Source organism: Aphis gossypii, chromosome 1 (assembly GCF_020184175.1).
Source record: "Aphis gossypii isolate Hap1 chromosome 1, ASM2018417v2, whole genome shotgun sequence".
Lineage (NCBI taxonomy): Eukaryota > Metazoa > Arthropoda > Insecta > Hemiptera > Aphididae > Aphis > Aphis gossypii.
Window position 1 is genome coordinate 25,938,092 of NC_065530.1, and position 15,572 is coordinate 25,953,663.

At 22.7% G+C, this 15,572-nt stretch overlaps 1 protein-coding gene across 4 annotated transcripts in view; it reads right to left on the minus strand.

The window, feature by feature from the left end:
• Positions 1–15,572, minus strand: part of LOC114122374 (uncharacterized) — a 108,903-nt gene that overhangs the window by 78,698 nt on the left and 14,633 nt on the right. For all 4 annotated transcript variants that reach the window (XM_050197532.1, XM_027985015.2, XM_050197531.1 and 1 more), the window contains exon 2: positions 8,989–9,093. In XM_050197532.1, the coding sequence (XP_050053489.1) occupies positions 8,989–9,093 (105 nt within the window). The remainder of the gene's footprint in view (positions 1–8,988; positions 9,094–15,572) is intronic.

Below are 15,572 nucleotides of genomic sequence, written 5' to 3' on the forward strand. Positions count from 1 at the left end.
CTGTATTTCAAAGTTCAGAAAGGGCTAAACAAATTGAGTCATGATTACTATAACATACTTAAACTACTATAAAAGTTTCTGCAAAACTATGTTATACTGTCATGTGCCAAATGGTAAAAAAGTATGAAACGCCGTATTCTTACCTTTAAAATAGTTCATCATTTTATGACAAGTTTTCTTGTTAGCTACCAAGGTAGCTTAATTTAATTTGGCTAATTTAAAAATAATTTGAAAAATTTTATCGAGTGCTTTAAACTAAAAAAAAAAAATAATTGAATACTATAAGTATCTTTATGTTTATTTTAACAATAAGCATTATGACCAACAATAATAATGCTGTTTAAAAAAAACTTCATACCAGATATTTTTATATCAATGATACTGCCATCTATTTTTATTTTATTAAAATGAGTTAGCAAAAATTAGCAAAATATATTATATTATAATGAATTAAGAATAATAATGTATTTATTTTTATCTTACGTAGATATCACAATACGTATTACTATTTATTTAATCATATATTTTATGTTTTCGTTATAACGTTATAACATAAAAACATAACATACACAAAAAACATATTACAAACAATGATGAATGAATAATTGAATACTTATAATACTCTAGATATTTTTTAATATAATAATAAACCAAAATCATCAAATATATGGACATGCCTTTAGTATTTTTTTTTTTTTTTTGTAGAAAAAATTAGCTACCTATAATAATAATTATATTATTACAATGAACATATCCATTATATTTATATACTAATATCACAATGTGTATAAAAGATGTGTAATAAAACTGTAAATATATTAATATTATCATAGCTTTTCTAATAATAAACAATCAATATACATATACACTAAAATGTGTAAATAAATGCATGTAATATGCATATCTGTATGTAAAAGTTTCGGACAGAGTCATGCGGGATTTCGGCTCCAAATTATCATCATAAATTTTAATTTACGACTTACCCAGATACTTTTTTGGTACAAGTTTTTTTTTTTTACGATACAGTCACTAGAGTTACATAAATTCTCTTGAGGAGCTAGGGAATCCGTGACGTTGGTTAATATTTTTTTCCAGTGAAAAGGGTGGATAAACTACCAAAAAGCAATCTGTTATGAACTGGCTACATTTGTTTCAACCATGCGTAACCAAACTTCATGTGTAATAAAAGCTTTTCTGAATTCTTGACATTTCAAATATCATTTAAAAATAATACAATTGTTTTAAATTATAAACTCGTAACCCCAAAAAGAAATATATCATAAGTTATGACTCATAACATAATAGAATATGTAACAACGAAATATTTTTGTATGCCTATAATACATCAATGAATAATACACAATATATTGTATTGGCTTGAAAAATTCTACATAAAATTATTATGGACTAATAAATTTAAAAGTAGATTATTTTAAAATATTAGTTATATTTTATTACAGGAATTGAATTATGAAATTATTTATCATTAATAAAAAAATATAAAGAGTACAACTTACGTATAATGAACAAAATTTTATAATAATTTTAAAATCATCAATGGGTGATACATATAATTATATTTTTCATCCCTTAAGATAATTATTTAAGTAGTTTAAATTTTACGTAATTAATGTTTCATTATTTATTTATTTATTTATTTATTTTTTTTTTAGTAAAATTATTATATAATATGTTCTGTTAATTATATTGTTTACTACATATCTTCAAATAAATTATAATTGAATTTCATAATAATACTTATAATTATCTTAATAAAACTTGAGTATACTATATACATTATTGCTTACATATTTTGTACGGACGTTTAGTTCTAGCAACGATATTAAATGGATCAAATTTTTAGGGAACAAAAATAAAATAAAGTTGACGTACGTCATATTGTTATAGTGTAAATACTAGGTTGTATCATGACCTGTCCGATCTTTCTTGAATAGTTCTCTGTTAAATTGTTGACCGTTATTATCAAAACACTGTGAGTGCAGGTAGAACTTTTCAGTAAGAATTTTCAACGTAAGACTAAACTGAAACGTCGCAAAAAAAGATAAAAATTCTAACGAAAATACAAACGTCGTTAGATTTTTGTGTTTATTTGTGTGGGTTATATAGCTACCATACTATTTTAAATGGCATGCCAATAAATGTTCAATTCTCTGACACGAGATAAATGGCAAATTTCCCAATGGGTTCTTCAAAGGAAGCGCGGTGGTGTGTCTGTGTTAAAAGCTTTTCCGCAAAAGAAAAAAAATGTGACGATACAAATCGAAATAACTGCGAAACGAATAATCGATTTTCTATTAGACAGCTTACACGCCAAACGATAAAGACTTGTCAATTTTTTTTCTGTTCTTATTCTCTAGTATATTATACTCTTTAACATAATCACAATTTTATTGAATACTATAAAAGTCAACAAGGCTTTGATGTTGTCAATGTTTGTATCAATTTAAGTTTTGATGACAAACAGATATAGTATCACAATGATACTAATATCTAGATATTAGATATCAACATAAGTGCATTTTCTATATTTTCAAATTATCATGTCTATATTTTTTAATTTACTTCACTGTGTCTTATCGTTTTGTTTTTCAAACTTAAAACAATAATGTTTTTTTCCATTTATCTCTCGGAATCGTATTAAAAACAATACAGTGATTTTACGTGCTGAAACGATTTATTATTATACGCCATAGCCGGTGGACCATTAGGTTACAACAACTAGCTGGAAAACATCAGTTAATCGCGCGCGATGAGAGATGAGTGATTGGGTACCCCTGTGGGTTGAACGGTTTTTCGTACTCAGTGTAGTTGTCAACTGTATACGATTTCCCACCGTGTCATGACATTTTTTTAATGGTTTGCCTCAGTAAATTTGTTTTTTCTCTGATCCAACCTTTTATATATATATATATATATAAGAATTCTAAACGAGAATTCACCTGTTGCACATCGTGAAATTGTGTTGAATCATCGTAAATATCGTTCGTTTTAATAATAGTGGTATAATATTATACTCTAAGATCAGAATAATCTCAACTTTAAAAACCAGATTAAACAGTATCAATAATATGGGTGTATTAAATATTTTAATCTTGAATATGAATACTAAATTTTTTAAGAATTTTTAACTAAAAAAAATGTTTCTGATTTTGAGATTTTAACGAATTACGTCAACATTTTAAATGCTTATAAAAAATATTGTAAATATGTAATTTTAATATTTTTTAATATATATATTATGAAAAACTTATAAATAATCTACCATTTCTCAATATACGGTACACCGACGTTGGATGTACATCTAAACCATAACATAATATGAGTATAGTGTGTGGTTTATTAATGGTTTGTACAGTCGTATTTTATAGAACCATTACCATTATCATATATTTTATTATTTTAAAGCAATTTATAAACTTTGTTTTTCTGGTACTTATCACTATTATTAAAATCAAATTCCTGAAAGGTAATCTATGTCACCAATTATAAGTGAGTATTAAAGAGATAAAATAAGACGAGAATGTACTACTGGAATAATAAGTGTGAATAGCTTAGTGTTGTTTGTGGTATGTATCAAACTATTACTAAATAGTATTTTTTTTTTTTTTTTACGAAAAAATAGTTGTAATATTTAGCTAATTGATTCTGATTAGTTACTTGGATATATAGGCATATCCAAAAAGGAATACAAAACAATGAATTATTCAAAATATTTTGTGGATTTTTAACTTGGAACTGGTGCTAATATACATAAAGAAATGAAAGTCTTTGAAGGCCCCTCAGATTGAAAGTTATTAAAAAAATGTATAGTAGGTACAAATAAATGTTTATAAAAAAGGTACTTAGCTGAATATTAGTGTTTAGAGTTAAAATATAAATTTGCTAATATTTATGATTCGTTCTTGAAAAAATATTTTTTTTTTTTTTGAAGATCAACTTTTTTATATAAACTACTTACATTATTTTTTACATATATATTTATATAATATTTATAGACTGCATAGTATACTATAATAACAATCAAAAAGATCATTGTATTACATTTACAAGTTTATATTAGAGAAAATTTCTTATCGATATTTTATAAATAATGAAAAATTTCAAACTTCAAATTTCTGAAATTTTTTACAATTTATAAAAATGCTAATTTAAACATTTGGTTTAAGCATTGCAAGTATATGTGTTTGCTCTTGAGCTACACTAAAAAAAAATCTAAATAAATCCAAAAACTAATTGTGTATAAACATTTTCATTTTTCATTAATTATTATTTTTATTTTTTCTTATTTATTTTGAAAAATACTTAGAATTCTCAATAGTACCAAATGGATCCATATTCCTTTCTATATTATATTTCGTATATAAAGACATAAAAATAAAATATAATAATAAAATCAATATATTCATTTCTCTGCTGAGAATCTAAAAATAAGTATGGTATACAATGTCAATATAAATTATAGATGTTTATCAATATGTTACATATACATAAATAAGACGACATACAAATACTCAAATATACAGTATACAATTGAAATACAAATAATATGAGCAAACACATGCTGGTTGAATTATTTTCACATAAACTGAATCAATATAGTGGCTACCACATCAATAACTCACATAGGATTATGCGTGTATATGTAAACGATTAACATTAGGAAATTAAATAGCAAATTAATCTGCACAAAGAGTATATAATATCATATGTATATAAACATTTATGTACATTGTACGTTGCACAACTTCGTCAGAAATAAATACCTAACATAATACAATATAAACATTATTGAAATGTTTGTTCAAGTACCTATATTAAAATAATTGCATTTAACTTATAAATGACATATTTCAGCAATAATAAAAGCGTAACCAAACTGAAATATCTTGAAACATCATAAAATAACTTGGAAAAATAGCTTACTAACTACAATACTACGACTTTTGTCTATTAGTTAAGAATCCATGTAAAAACAAAAACGGTCGACTGCTGTATGTAAAAAAAAATTAACTGACATGGTTCACGTTAATGGTTATTCAATACTTTTCAAATTAACTAATCGACAAAATCTAAAAAAAATGTATAGAAATATAAGTAATAGACTTGTTTATTTTGTTGCAATTCAAAAATTAATAAACGTAAAATCTTAAAAAAGTATATAATACGTAAAACATTTCGTATCTTTCTCTAATCTTTATACAAATTTTATTTTTCAATTTTTTTTTCAAGTCAAAAAGATTTAATTTAATACAAATTCCCTCAAAAATAGTTCTTATATAATAATTAAAAAAATATTAAAATATAATTTTTTAAATATCGCAATTAATAACAATATATTTGATGTTAAATTAACATATTAGTTAGTACATATTGCAATAAATTTTAGATTTATATGGATAAAAACTTTTTTAAACAACTTTAAAAAAATAAATAATTTGTAGTCATTATTTTAATGTTTTTTCTTAAAAGCTAATTTAAACAATAAATATAAAATGAACAAAGATAAAAATAACCAGAGAGAAAAAAGAGATTGAAAAGTCTTGCTTTTCTCACATTACCCCAGAAAGTATCAACAATTATTATAATAATAAATTGCATTAAAAAAATAATAAAATTTGAAAAGGACTTGTACAGTATTATTTATTTATATATAATTCTATTTTTATAAATTATAAATCGTTAAAAAAAAATTCAGGATTTTTAAAATATAGTAATAGGTATAAAAAAAACATAAACTTGACTATATTAAACTAATAATTATAAGTAAACTGGACAGGATAAGAAAACAAAGATAATTGTAGACGGTCACTAAGAATTTTAACGCGGGATTGACAGCATGTGGAAAAGAGTAAACTATAGTAAATTATTAGAACTATCGCTTTCATCTTAGTTATATCAGTATAGAACATAATGTTATAGAATATAAATACTTATGTCTTATACGTCATGTGAACTTGCATTTTATGATAAATTAAATAATTTGTAAACTATATTTTCCTATAAATAAACATTAATTTATAGCTTATTTAGATAAAAAATTAGGTTTACAATAAGGCAAAAATAAATAATATCTCAAATCTTTACAATTTCCCCTAGTTTTATGTAACTATGTATATTAACTGTTTATGAAACATTTCAAAAATCCCAAATTTTAAATAAAAATATCATATTTCTAAACCTAATTAAAAATAATGAAATTAATATTCGTAGATCTGGTAACATTTATATAGTTCACAAATAGTTAATGTAGTTTTTAATTAATTTATAGAACTTGAAATTTGATAAATTATTATTGTTTTATTTACTTATATTTAAATGCAACACCATAATTCAAGAATATATTTACAAAATACAAGATTAAATAATTTGAATTAAAAGTTTTAATTTAAAGCAAATTGAAAATGTTGCTGTTGGGTCAGCTTGACATTTTCAAGCACATTTCAACGCCCATAAACTCTGGTCCCAGCTATGTTAAAAAAAAAAAAAAAATAAGCGAGAAAGAAAAAGGAGATGCAGAGAGAGAAAAAGCTACAAATATTGTCATTGGACAGAAACATTTTCCTGAATCCGGACGTCCGCGGTGGGTTTTTATTTTTCATAATTTCTATATTATATTTTTTATACTATTCTTCAGTCTATTTTTTCGAACTCCTGTAGCTTCTCATATCATTTGACTTTATGAATACCGTGTGTTAATATTTAAATTAAATTCTAAAACGGAATTTTCAGGGAATTCCGGGATCATCCAATTACATTAGTTTGTACGTTGTTACCGGACTGCAGACAAAAGCTCAGCGGTTTTTCCCTTCATTTCTCTGAAACACCGTCATCAATCTTGTTCATCCCCGTTGTCGCGGACTTATGTGCACACAAAAACCACTCCGGGAGCCGTTTTCCGGATGTCCCGACAGAATTTAAGAAATGGGATTATAATGTCATTATTTTCACGCCTTGACGGGCAACAATATTAAAACAAGTGTATGGAATTCTATAAACGTTTCTCCTCCATATTTTCTGTCCCTCCCCCCCCCCGACTCAAAACTCACGACTTCGTGTGTCTGTTTATCCACCCAATGTCAATTATACAGTAGTGGACTTAATCAGGTTTTCGAACGTTGACAATAATATAAATAACTGAATCGTATCAAATGAATTATTTGAAAAAAAAAAAATGGAAAAACCAAATATATATATAAATACTCAAATTTTTATTTTTTAAATAAGTAAAGTCACTTTACTGTGTTTTTTATTTATTATCATTATGTCAATATTGTTTTATTTTGTTTTTTTTTTGTTTTTTTTTTTAATTCAATGGCGAGTCATTGCAAACGAAAAAACGATTCTGAGTAGCAACATATAATATTACTATCTAAATACATTTAAGAACAATTTTAATTTGCAATAAATAATTCCTTTACTATTAGTAATAGGTATAGAGTTATATAGTAATATAAAGCACTAATTTTTTACAGAAACTAGTATATGTTTTATGTATTAAATAATAAAAGGAGGAATATTGTATAATTTAATATAAATAACAATTATTAAATTATAAATTATTATTGGCGTACAATAAAAAGGTGTGAATAAGTTCGTAGTGTAAATAGTTTTAAATTAATCTTGAGATTTTGAAAATATCATTATGTATACCTAGTAAATAATATTACATGTAATGGTGAAAAGTTTCAAGTCCTTATGAAAAGTTTTTTTTTTTTTTTGTATTTCAATAAAACAACTAATATCGTTATTTTTTTTAAATATCCAATTTCGTAAAAATATGAACTCTGATTATTTATAAAAAAAAATGTTACCTTACACTTATTTTCGATACATGTTTTCAGTTGTTTTAAGAACAGCTTTTAGTGTAACATTTCTTGGATCAGTTATTTATTAACATAAATACAAAATTATTTAAATTATTTTATTGTAAAATAATAAATGTAATAAAAAATAGATTTTTTTTTTTTAAATGTATGGACATTATGGGATCTCTAACCCACTTATTTTCAAAAAACTTTAGTGACGGTATCTCTTGAACTTATAATTCAATAATCTCTGATAGGTACTATCAATGAGTTGCGTCCTATGTAATAGTAAAATATCTTGTTGTAACTTTGTTACAAATGTAATCAATTATCATTTTTATTTATTTTGTCTTTTTCAAATACATATTGCAAGTATTTTAAATTTAACAAAAATGTACAGATATAATAAATTTAAAAAAAAAAACATACATGCATGACATTTAAAAATTAATATACATCCATAACAGTTATCAGCATAACTTAATATTAATTTTAATAAATCTTTTTCTTAAGTTGTTTTTAGTATAATTGAAAAAAAAAATGTATAGCTATTTATGATTAATATAAATAAGAAACTAAAACTTTTTAATTTTTATCATAACTATACATATGTATTTTCAAGAAGATTTTTTCAACATTGTTTTTTTTTTCTTTTCTTATGAAGTGATTTTTTTTTCTTTTTAGCAACCCATGATAGAAAATATGTTACTTTTCGATATGAATTTACAGCTTGGGATTTCGATTTATTTTTTATTTTTTATGAATTCCAACTGACATATGAATTGTCTTTTAATGTAGGTATACCTATATATTTGTGTATCTGTACATTTCTTTTAAACTTGTTAGTCCATACACAGTTTATAAACTGAATAAGGAAATTTAATATAGAATTTCGCTAAAAAAAAATAAATAAATAAACCAAATGTTACCACATTCGAAGTTTATTCTAAAAGAACTTACTTGGTCACAATCAATATTAAAATTGTGTACATTATAAGCGTTAACAATAACTTAAAAATCAAACATAGATATTGGTTTCTTAAACAAATAATTATCTTTTATGATTCTTATTTAATACACAAACATATATTTAAGTAGTACAAATGTAGATACAATACTTATATAATTTTTAATGAATATATTGATTATAGTTTTATATTACCTGAGGATCAAGTTTTAGACGAGAATGGTATTTTTCATCGACGTAAATTGATCTTTTGTGTACGTGTTGATGTTCAAACAGATAGAATTCATTGAGGCTTCCAATCTATAACAAAATTGTTTAGTACAGAAACATTATATTTTATACAGTTTTTAAATAATTTGTAGAACACTTTCTTATGAGAACGTTATACGTACACGTATTTTTTTCACCTTAAAAATAATATTATAAAGATTAAAATATTGATTTTACTTGATGTTTAAACTTGAACTAATATAATATGAGCATTAATGTTAACCAAAAAATTACAATTTTAATTTTTTTTCATTGCATTGCATTTCTAGCTTAAAATTAAAATGTAAAAATTCGAATACATAAAATGCCTATATTTTAGCTTGTTCATAACTTATTTCGTTCATTTTATTTCATAATATTATGAAAAAAGATGCATACCCAAGTAGGTAGGTATCTAAAGATTTAAATGTCATATTGTTTATGGCATAATTAATAAAAAGTGGTAAATTAAAATATTTTTTTAAAAAAAGAAACATTCCTGGTCCCGTGTTCGCTCTCAATCGAAGTATTGCTTTAACGATTTTTCTATTTACTCTAATATTAAAAAAACAAAAAAGTTTCAAGCATTATACTTAGGCATCATAAAATTAGCTATGTTTCACGGAAATTGGAGACAACACAATATGTAAGTAGAATGTGCTTATCCTATCATAAAGAAATTTATTAGAATTAAAATTGTTGTTTTAATAAATAAAATAACCAAGTTATGTACCTACTTTATTATAACTATCATTATTATAATTATTACTATTATTTTATATACCTTTTGTATATAAAATAATTTATAATCATTTTTATGATATGATGTAGTTTTACGATTTTTGATCTTTTTAGCATAAAAATACCAATTTATTAAATATCCATACTCAATAATTGACCAAAATCTAACCATATTTATGTAAACATATCATATTAAGCACATTTATATATAAACCTACCCAACGAAACAATAACTGTGAATTATTATATATATATGATTGGCCAAAACTGTTAATATTAATATTAACAATAATTAGGTATTGTGTAAAAAATAACTGTTAGTCTAAATATATTTGTTTCTGTGAATTAATTAAAATTTACCATTCACAATTATATGATGCAGAATTTAAATAATAAAAATTTTGGATTCATAATATTTTACGCTTAAATAATTATTGGATTATTAGGATTTTCATATTGTATAATATATAATAATATAATTTATAATTTAAATAAAAACTGGCAATTATTAAGTAAAAAAAATTACAAAATAAAATATTTATGATTTTTTTTTTTAAATACTCATTACTCATGTATTCTATTAAGGTACTACTGAAATTTTGAGTGGATAATAGTTTTAAGCAACATTCCTCTAAAAACTCATATGTTTATATAAGTGACGTGGTAACAAGCACACTATATGGCAATATAATATAATAATAATTATCAACTGTGTTTATGAAAAGAATGATTCCGATTTGAAATAATAAATAATTAAATACTTTAGATATTAGGTTGAGATATTTATAATTTTTATTTTAGATTGAAGTGATTGCACCGAATGTATAATAAAAATAGGTATTTATTATCAGAAAGTAATTAAACCGGGTTTTTTAGATAATTTTGTCCGAGTTCCGGCTCAAAGCCTATTTTTAAAACTTTTAATTTATGAACATTGTATCCGCGTATTATCGCTTACTGATTTATTATTAGTTTATGTATATACTATAAAATAGGACGAAAATTTCTTTTAAAAATCAGCCCTAACCTGAAGGAAAGTAAGATCACCTTAAAGATCTTTTTTACCTTCCGCTTGCCAAAGCTGTAAGTACAACTGGTCTGCATGTACTTATTTGTTAACTAATATATCAAATAACTATAAAACAATGTGAATTGGTTCGTGATACACTAGTATAACAAACATATAACTTAAAATTAAAAGGAATTCTTTCATTTTTGAAGTTTAATAATAAAATACGTAAACAAATTAAATAATATTTTAGAATTACAACCAAGTAACTAAAATCGTTATTTTTCGTTAAATATCTTATTTCATTTTCACTTTAACTTCAAATGTCTATAAAAAAGTGTGTTAATACATATTTTTTTTTTTTGATTTTTGGTTTCATTTTGAACAACCTTTAAATTAACCTGTATTAAATGTCCAAACGTTAGGTATAAGATTTTTAACATTTTCAATTACAAAATACTTTATACATTTTAATTTTAAACGCTTAATAAAAAAATAATGTAGATGTATTTTATACATTTTTATATTACTAAGAAAAAAACTTATTACATATTACGATTTCAAGCTATTTGAACTATTTGAACTAACAAATATTATGAAACACTTGGAAAAAAAACGATTTTTAATTTTATAAACATTTATTTTTAAATAGTCTGAACTTAAACAAAATATTTTAGAATTTTAACTGAGTATAAAAAACAATAATTAAATAATTATTGATATATTTCAAGTTTCTACTATTAATATATATTTTTGAATTACGAAAAAAAAATCATTCCATAGAGATTTTTATTTCACTTGTAAATATATATATATATATATATATAATTTTATTTTGATAAGTTTATAATATTATTATTAACATAACATCCTCATAATAAATAATTTTTGAATTGTTCTCAACTTGTTTTTAAGGATTTCTCAATAAAATACTTTTTATTTAACCTAGTATTAAGTTTTCAAACCTAAAATATTAGTATTAAGAATCGTATAAATTTTTAACTATGGAAGAATTTTCCTAATTTTAAATGCTTATAAATTTACTGTAAATATGTATTTGCTATATATTCTATCTGGTATATTATATTATGTGAAACCGTGTACATATTTTTATTGAAAATTACACAAAAATAAAAATAATAAATAGTTTAAAAAATCCTATGATGAATATTAAGTGTAAATCGCAAGTCCATATCCTATAAAGTTCATTTCCTGTTGTTCATTGATTTTTTTTATATAGTAAACGTATTAATTATTTTTTTTTGCTCCCTCCCTTCACTACAAAAAAGTACCAACTATATTCAGATTTTATCCAAAACTATACTTAACGTTAACGTTTAAAATCAAAATATTTACACTAGTTACCACAAAAGCCGATGACGGACACAGTTTAAAACAACAATAAAAAACAACACCAATCATATAAATTTTAAAATATATTCATTATTCGCTCTACCAAATTATAAATACTGTACTCTTGAACTAATTACTAATTACGTGTTTTGTCTAGCTCAATAAACATATTACAAAATTAAACAAAAAAAAAAAAATTAATTAATTAACTTTTTTCTAAAATTATAAAATGAATTATTTTAAATATTTTCCTTCTGTTATAATTCACATTACATAAAATACTAAATTAAGTTTTTTAATATTTAGACTTTAACGAGTTAATATTTTAACTGCATATCATAATGCATTCAAGATAATTGACATCTAAACTTCAATTTACCAATATCGATTCTTAATATCGTCGATCATTGTCAAAAAACAGGTCGGTGGCAAAAAAACTTTTTGCAATTTAGATTTTCCCAGAATACTTTTGGTATCAGAAACAAAATAAATGACCCAAATGTAAACTTTTTTCATTTTCGAATTTGAAACCGTAACACATATATTACATATTTACATAAGACTATCGCATAAGCTTATTATGAAATTCCCATATCACATTGACACGTTTAGGTTAATAGATTTATAATTCGATTATTTGTCTTACCTATTATAACTGAATATTGTTTTACAATTTTTTTTTTTTTTTTAGGAATTTCAGTATTGATTATTATAGCACCTATTTCTCTGCATCGTGTTTTTTTTCTCAAACTAATAGTAAATTATTAAATTGCACAAAATAATCATTTAGGTAACAATTTACAAATTTTTAGCACAACACCCTACAATAAATTATCTAAGTTACCTACCTTTATAATAAATAGTTATAACAAAATATAAAATAACGATTTGCTTTGATAAATGTAAAAACAAACGTTTTTAATGTTGCTTAGCATTATTAGTATAAAATAAATTTCCAATATATAAATGGTTAAATAAAAATCATACCAGATAGTTACTATAAGATATTCGGTTCAAATGTACTAATATATAATATCAACAACTCTTTTCTTTAAAAATCCAATAATACCATCTTAATAAGAAGAATGAGCATCAACAGTTGAATTCACAAAGCTCTAGTAAATTAATATTCAATGTTTTTTTTTTTCAAAATAATTTAGTTTATTTTAAATAAAACCAAATACAATTTTGATTATATTAAATATAAGATTTATAGGCCGAAAAGTAAGAACCAGAACAATGCCACGGGCTTGAAGATATTTTCCTTAATATTTTATTGATTTGTTATTTTTCTTTTAAAATACATATATACTTTTAATTTACAAATGCAATTTAAAAATAAAACATCCCTGTTAAATTTGATATAGTTTATAGAAACGACGTTCTTAAAATATAATTAAAATAACATCTTTTATTATTTTGGAATTCAAACAGCAATGGAGAACACAAAATATTTTCAAAATTTACTTTTAATATCCACGTCAGTTGAATCCAATAAAAGTGTAATTTCATTACATCTCAGTTCAAAAGCATTGTCTTATTGGTACCCGAGGGAGAAAAGAAAAATAATGATATAAAATAAAAACTACTTTGAACATTTCACACGAATAAATATTAGTCTCGTTCTTACCAATATAATACAATTTAATAACAATATTATTGTTAAGACACAAAAAAATATGTATATTAATTTTGGTAAATAATAACATATATATAACATATAAAATATGATTATAAAAATTCCTTAAAACGAATAGTCTTGGATAACGGGATTTTGACGAGTTTACGCTTTACAATTATTATTCTTTGGTATATTGCGTTGTGGTTTACTTATACCTACAAAAATTATTATCATACTTATTTTTTAAAAATATATAGTAGGTAAAATGCAGTACATCTATTTTTTTTTCAAATAAATATAAAATTAAAGATACTTAAAACATATTTAAATTTTTGTTCTTTTTATAATAAATAATATTATATACTAAATTTTGCAATCTCAATACATTATTTGTAAAGAATAAAAATAAAATAATATCAATGAAAAAATTCAGAAGATTATTTGTTTTTGTAAACTGGTTACAATGGAGTTACCATACATTATACTTGAAACATATTTTTGTTTTATGTAATATTAATAAAATCTATTATTTATTATAATTTCACTGTATAATTTTTAGGGATTACAATACTTACATACCATGTAGACTGTAGAGTTAGTATGACTAATTAATCATATATTTTGAAGATCAGTATTTTTAATGTATAGACTATTATACTTTTAAGCCAGATATAATACAAAATAAAGTTTTTTCAATTTAAATGTATAAAATGTACAGCCTACAACCGAAATCGAAAAACAAAATATACGACTGAAAGTATAAACTTTTTTCATTTTAGTATTCGTCGTTCTAAAGTATACTCAATACAACACAACCCTTAAATTCCTCATGCAATATATTTATATTTATATATACACATTGATACATAGTAGACAATTTTCACTCGATCAATAATATTTTGATGAACAAAGTTTAACAAAAAAAAAAATTATATTTTTAGAGTCCATATTTCTAATTATTATTATTATTTTTTTTTTGTTTGTTTATTATCAAATACTTATAATTATAATATTTTGTGGTATAAACATATACCATTTATTAATATTGCATTTCAATTTGTTAATTTAATTTAAATGGCTTTATAAAACAAAAATGTCGTATTTCTTAATCAACTAAAATATAACATCATTTAACAATCATTAAAATACATCTTCGAATGTTGTATTGATCTGCAAAACATATTATGATTTTATTTTTCAATTGTATATTTACAATTTGTATAGGTAATTATAAAGGTTAAATGTGAATACCACTTAAAATATTAATGCGAATTAAAATTTTAACTTTGCAATATGTATAATATCTTTTAAAATGTATTGTATTACTTGTGTACTTTTTTTCATTCAAAACAAATAATTAAATATAATACGTTATACAATCTTTTTTTAAAAAAAAAATGTTTGTGATTTTAAGAACTTGTATGGCGTGATGGATGGTGCACTACTTCAATAACCATATGATGTGTTACAATATGTATATTTTATCCAATTTGTACCTACCTATATTAAATTATATAATGTATCGACATATACATAATTTGTTTCATAACAATAAAAAGGACCATTATTGATATTATATAAAATATAACGTTTTCAATTTGTGAGTATCAATTATTGTGGATTTTGTTCAGAATTCAATGATCATTTGACCTAAATATTTTGAAAATATATTGAACCCATAAGTAAAAAAGTTATTTTTAATTTTATTTCAGTTTTCAAAGTCAATTTTCAATTACGAATTTTATAAAACGATTTAAACCGTATTAAATACTATTTTATGCGACTGTCTTTTCCCTTGTGTATTTA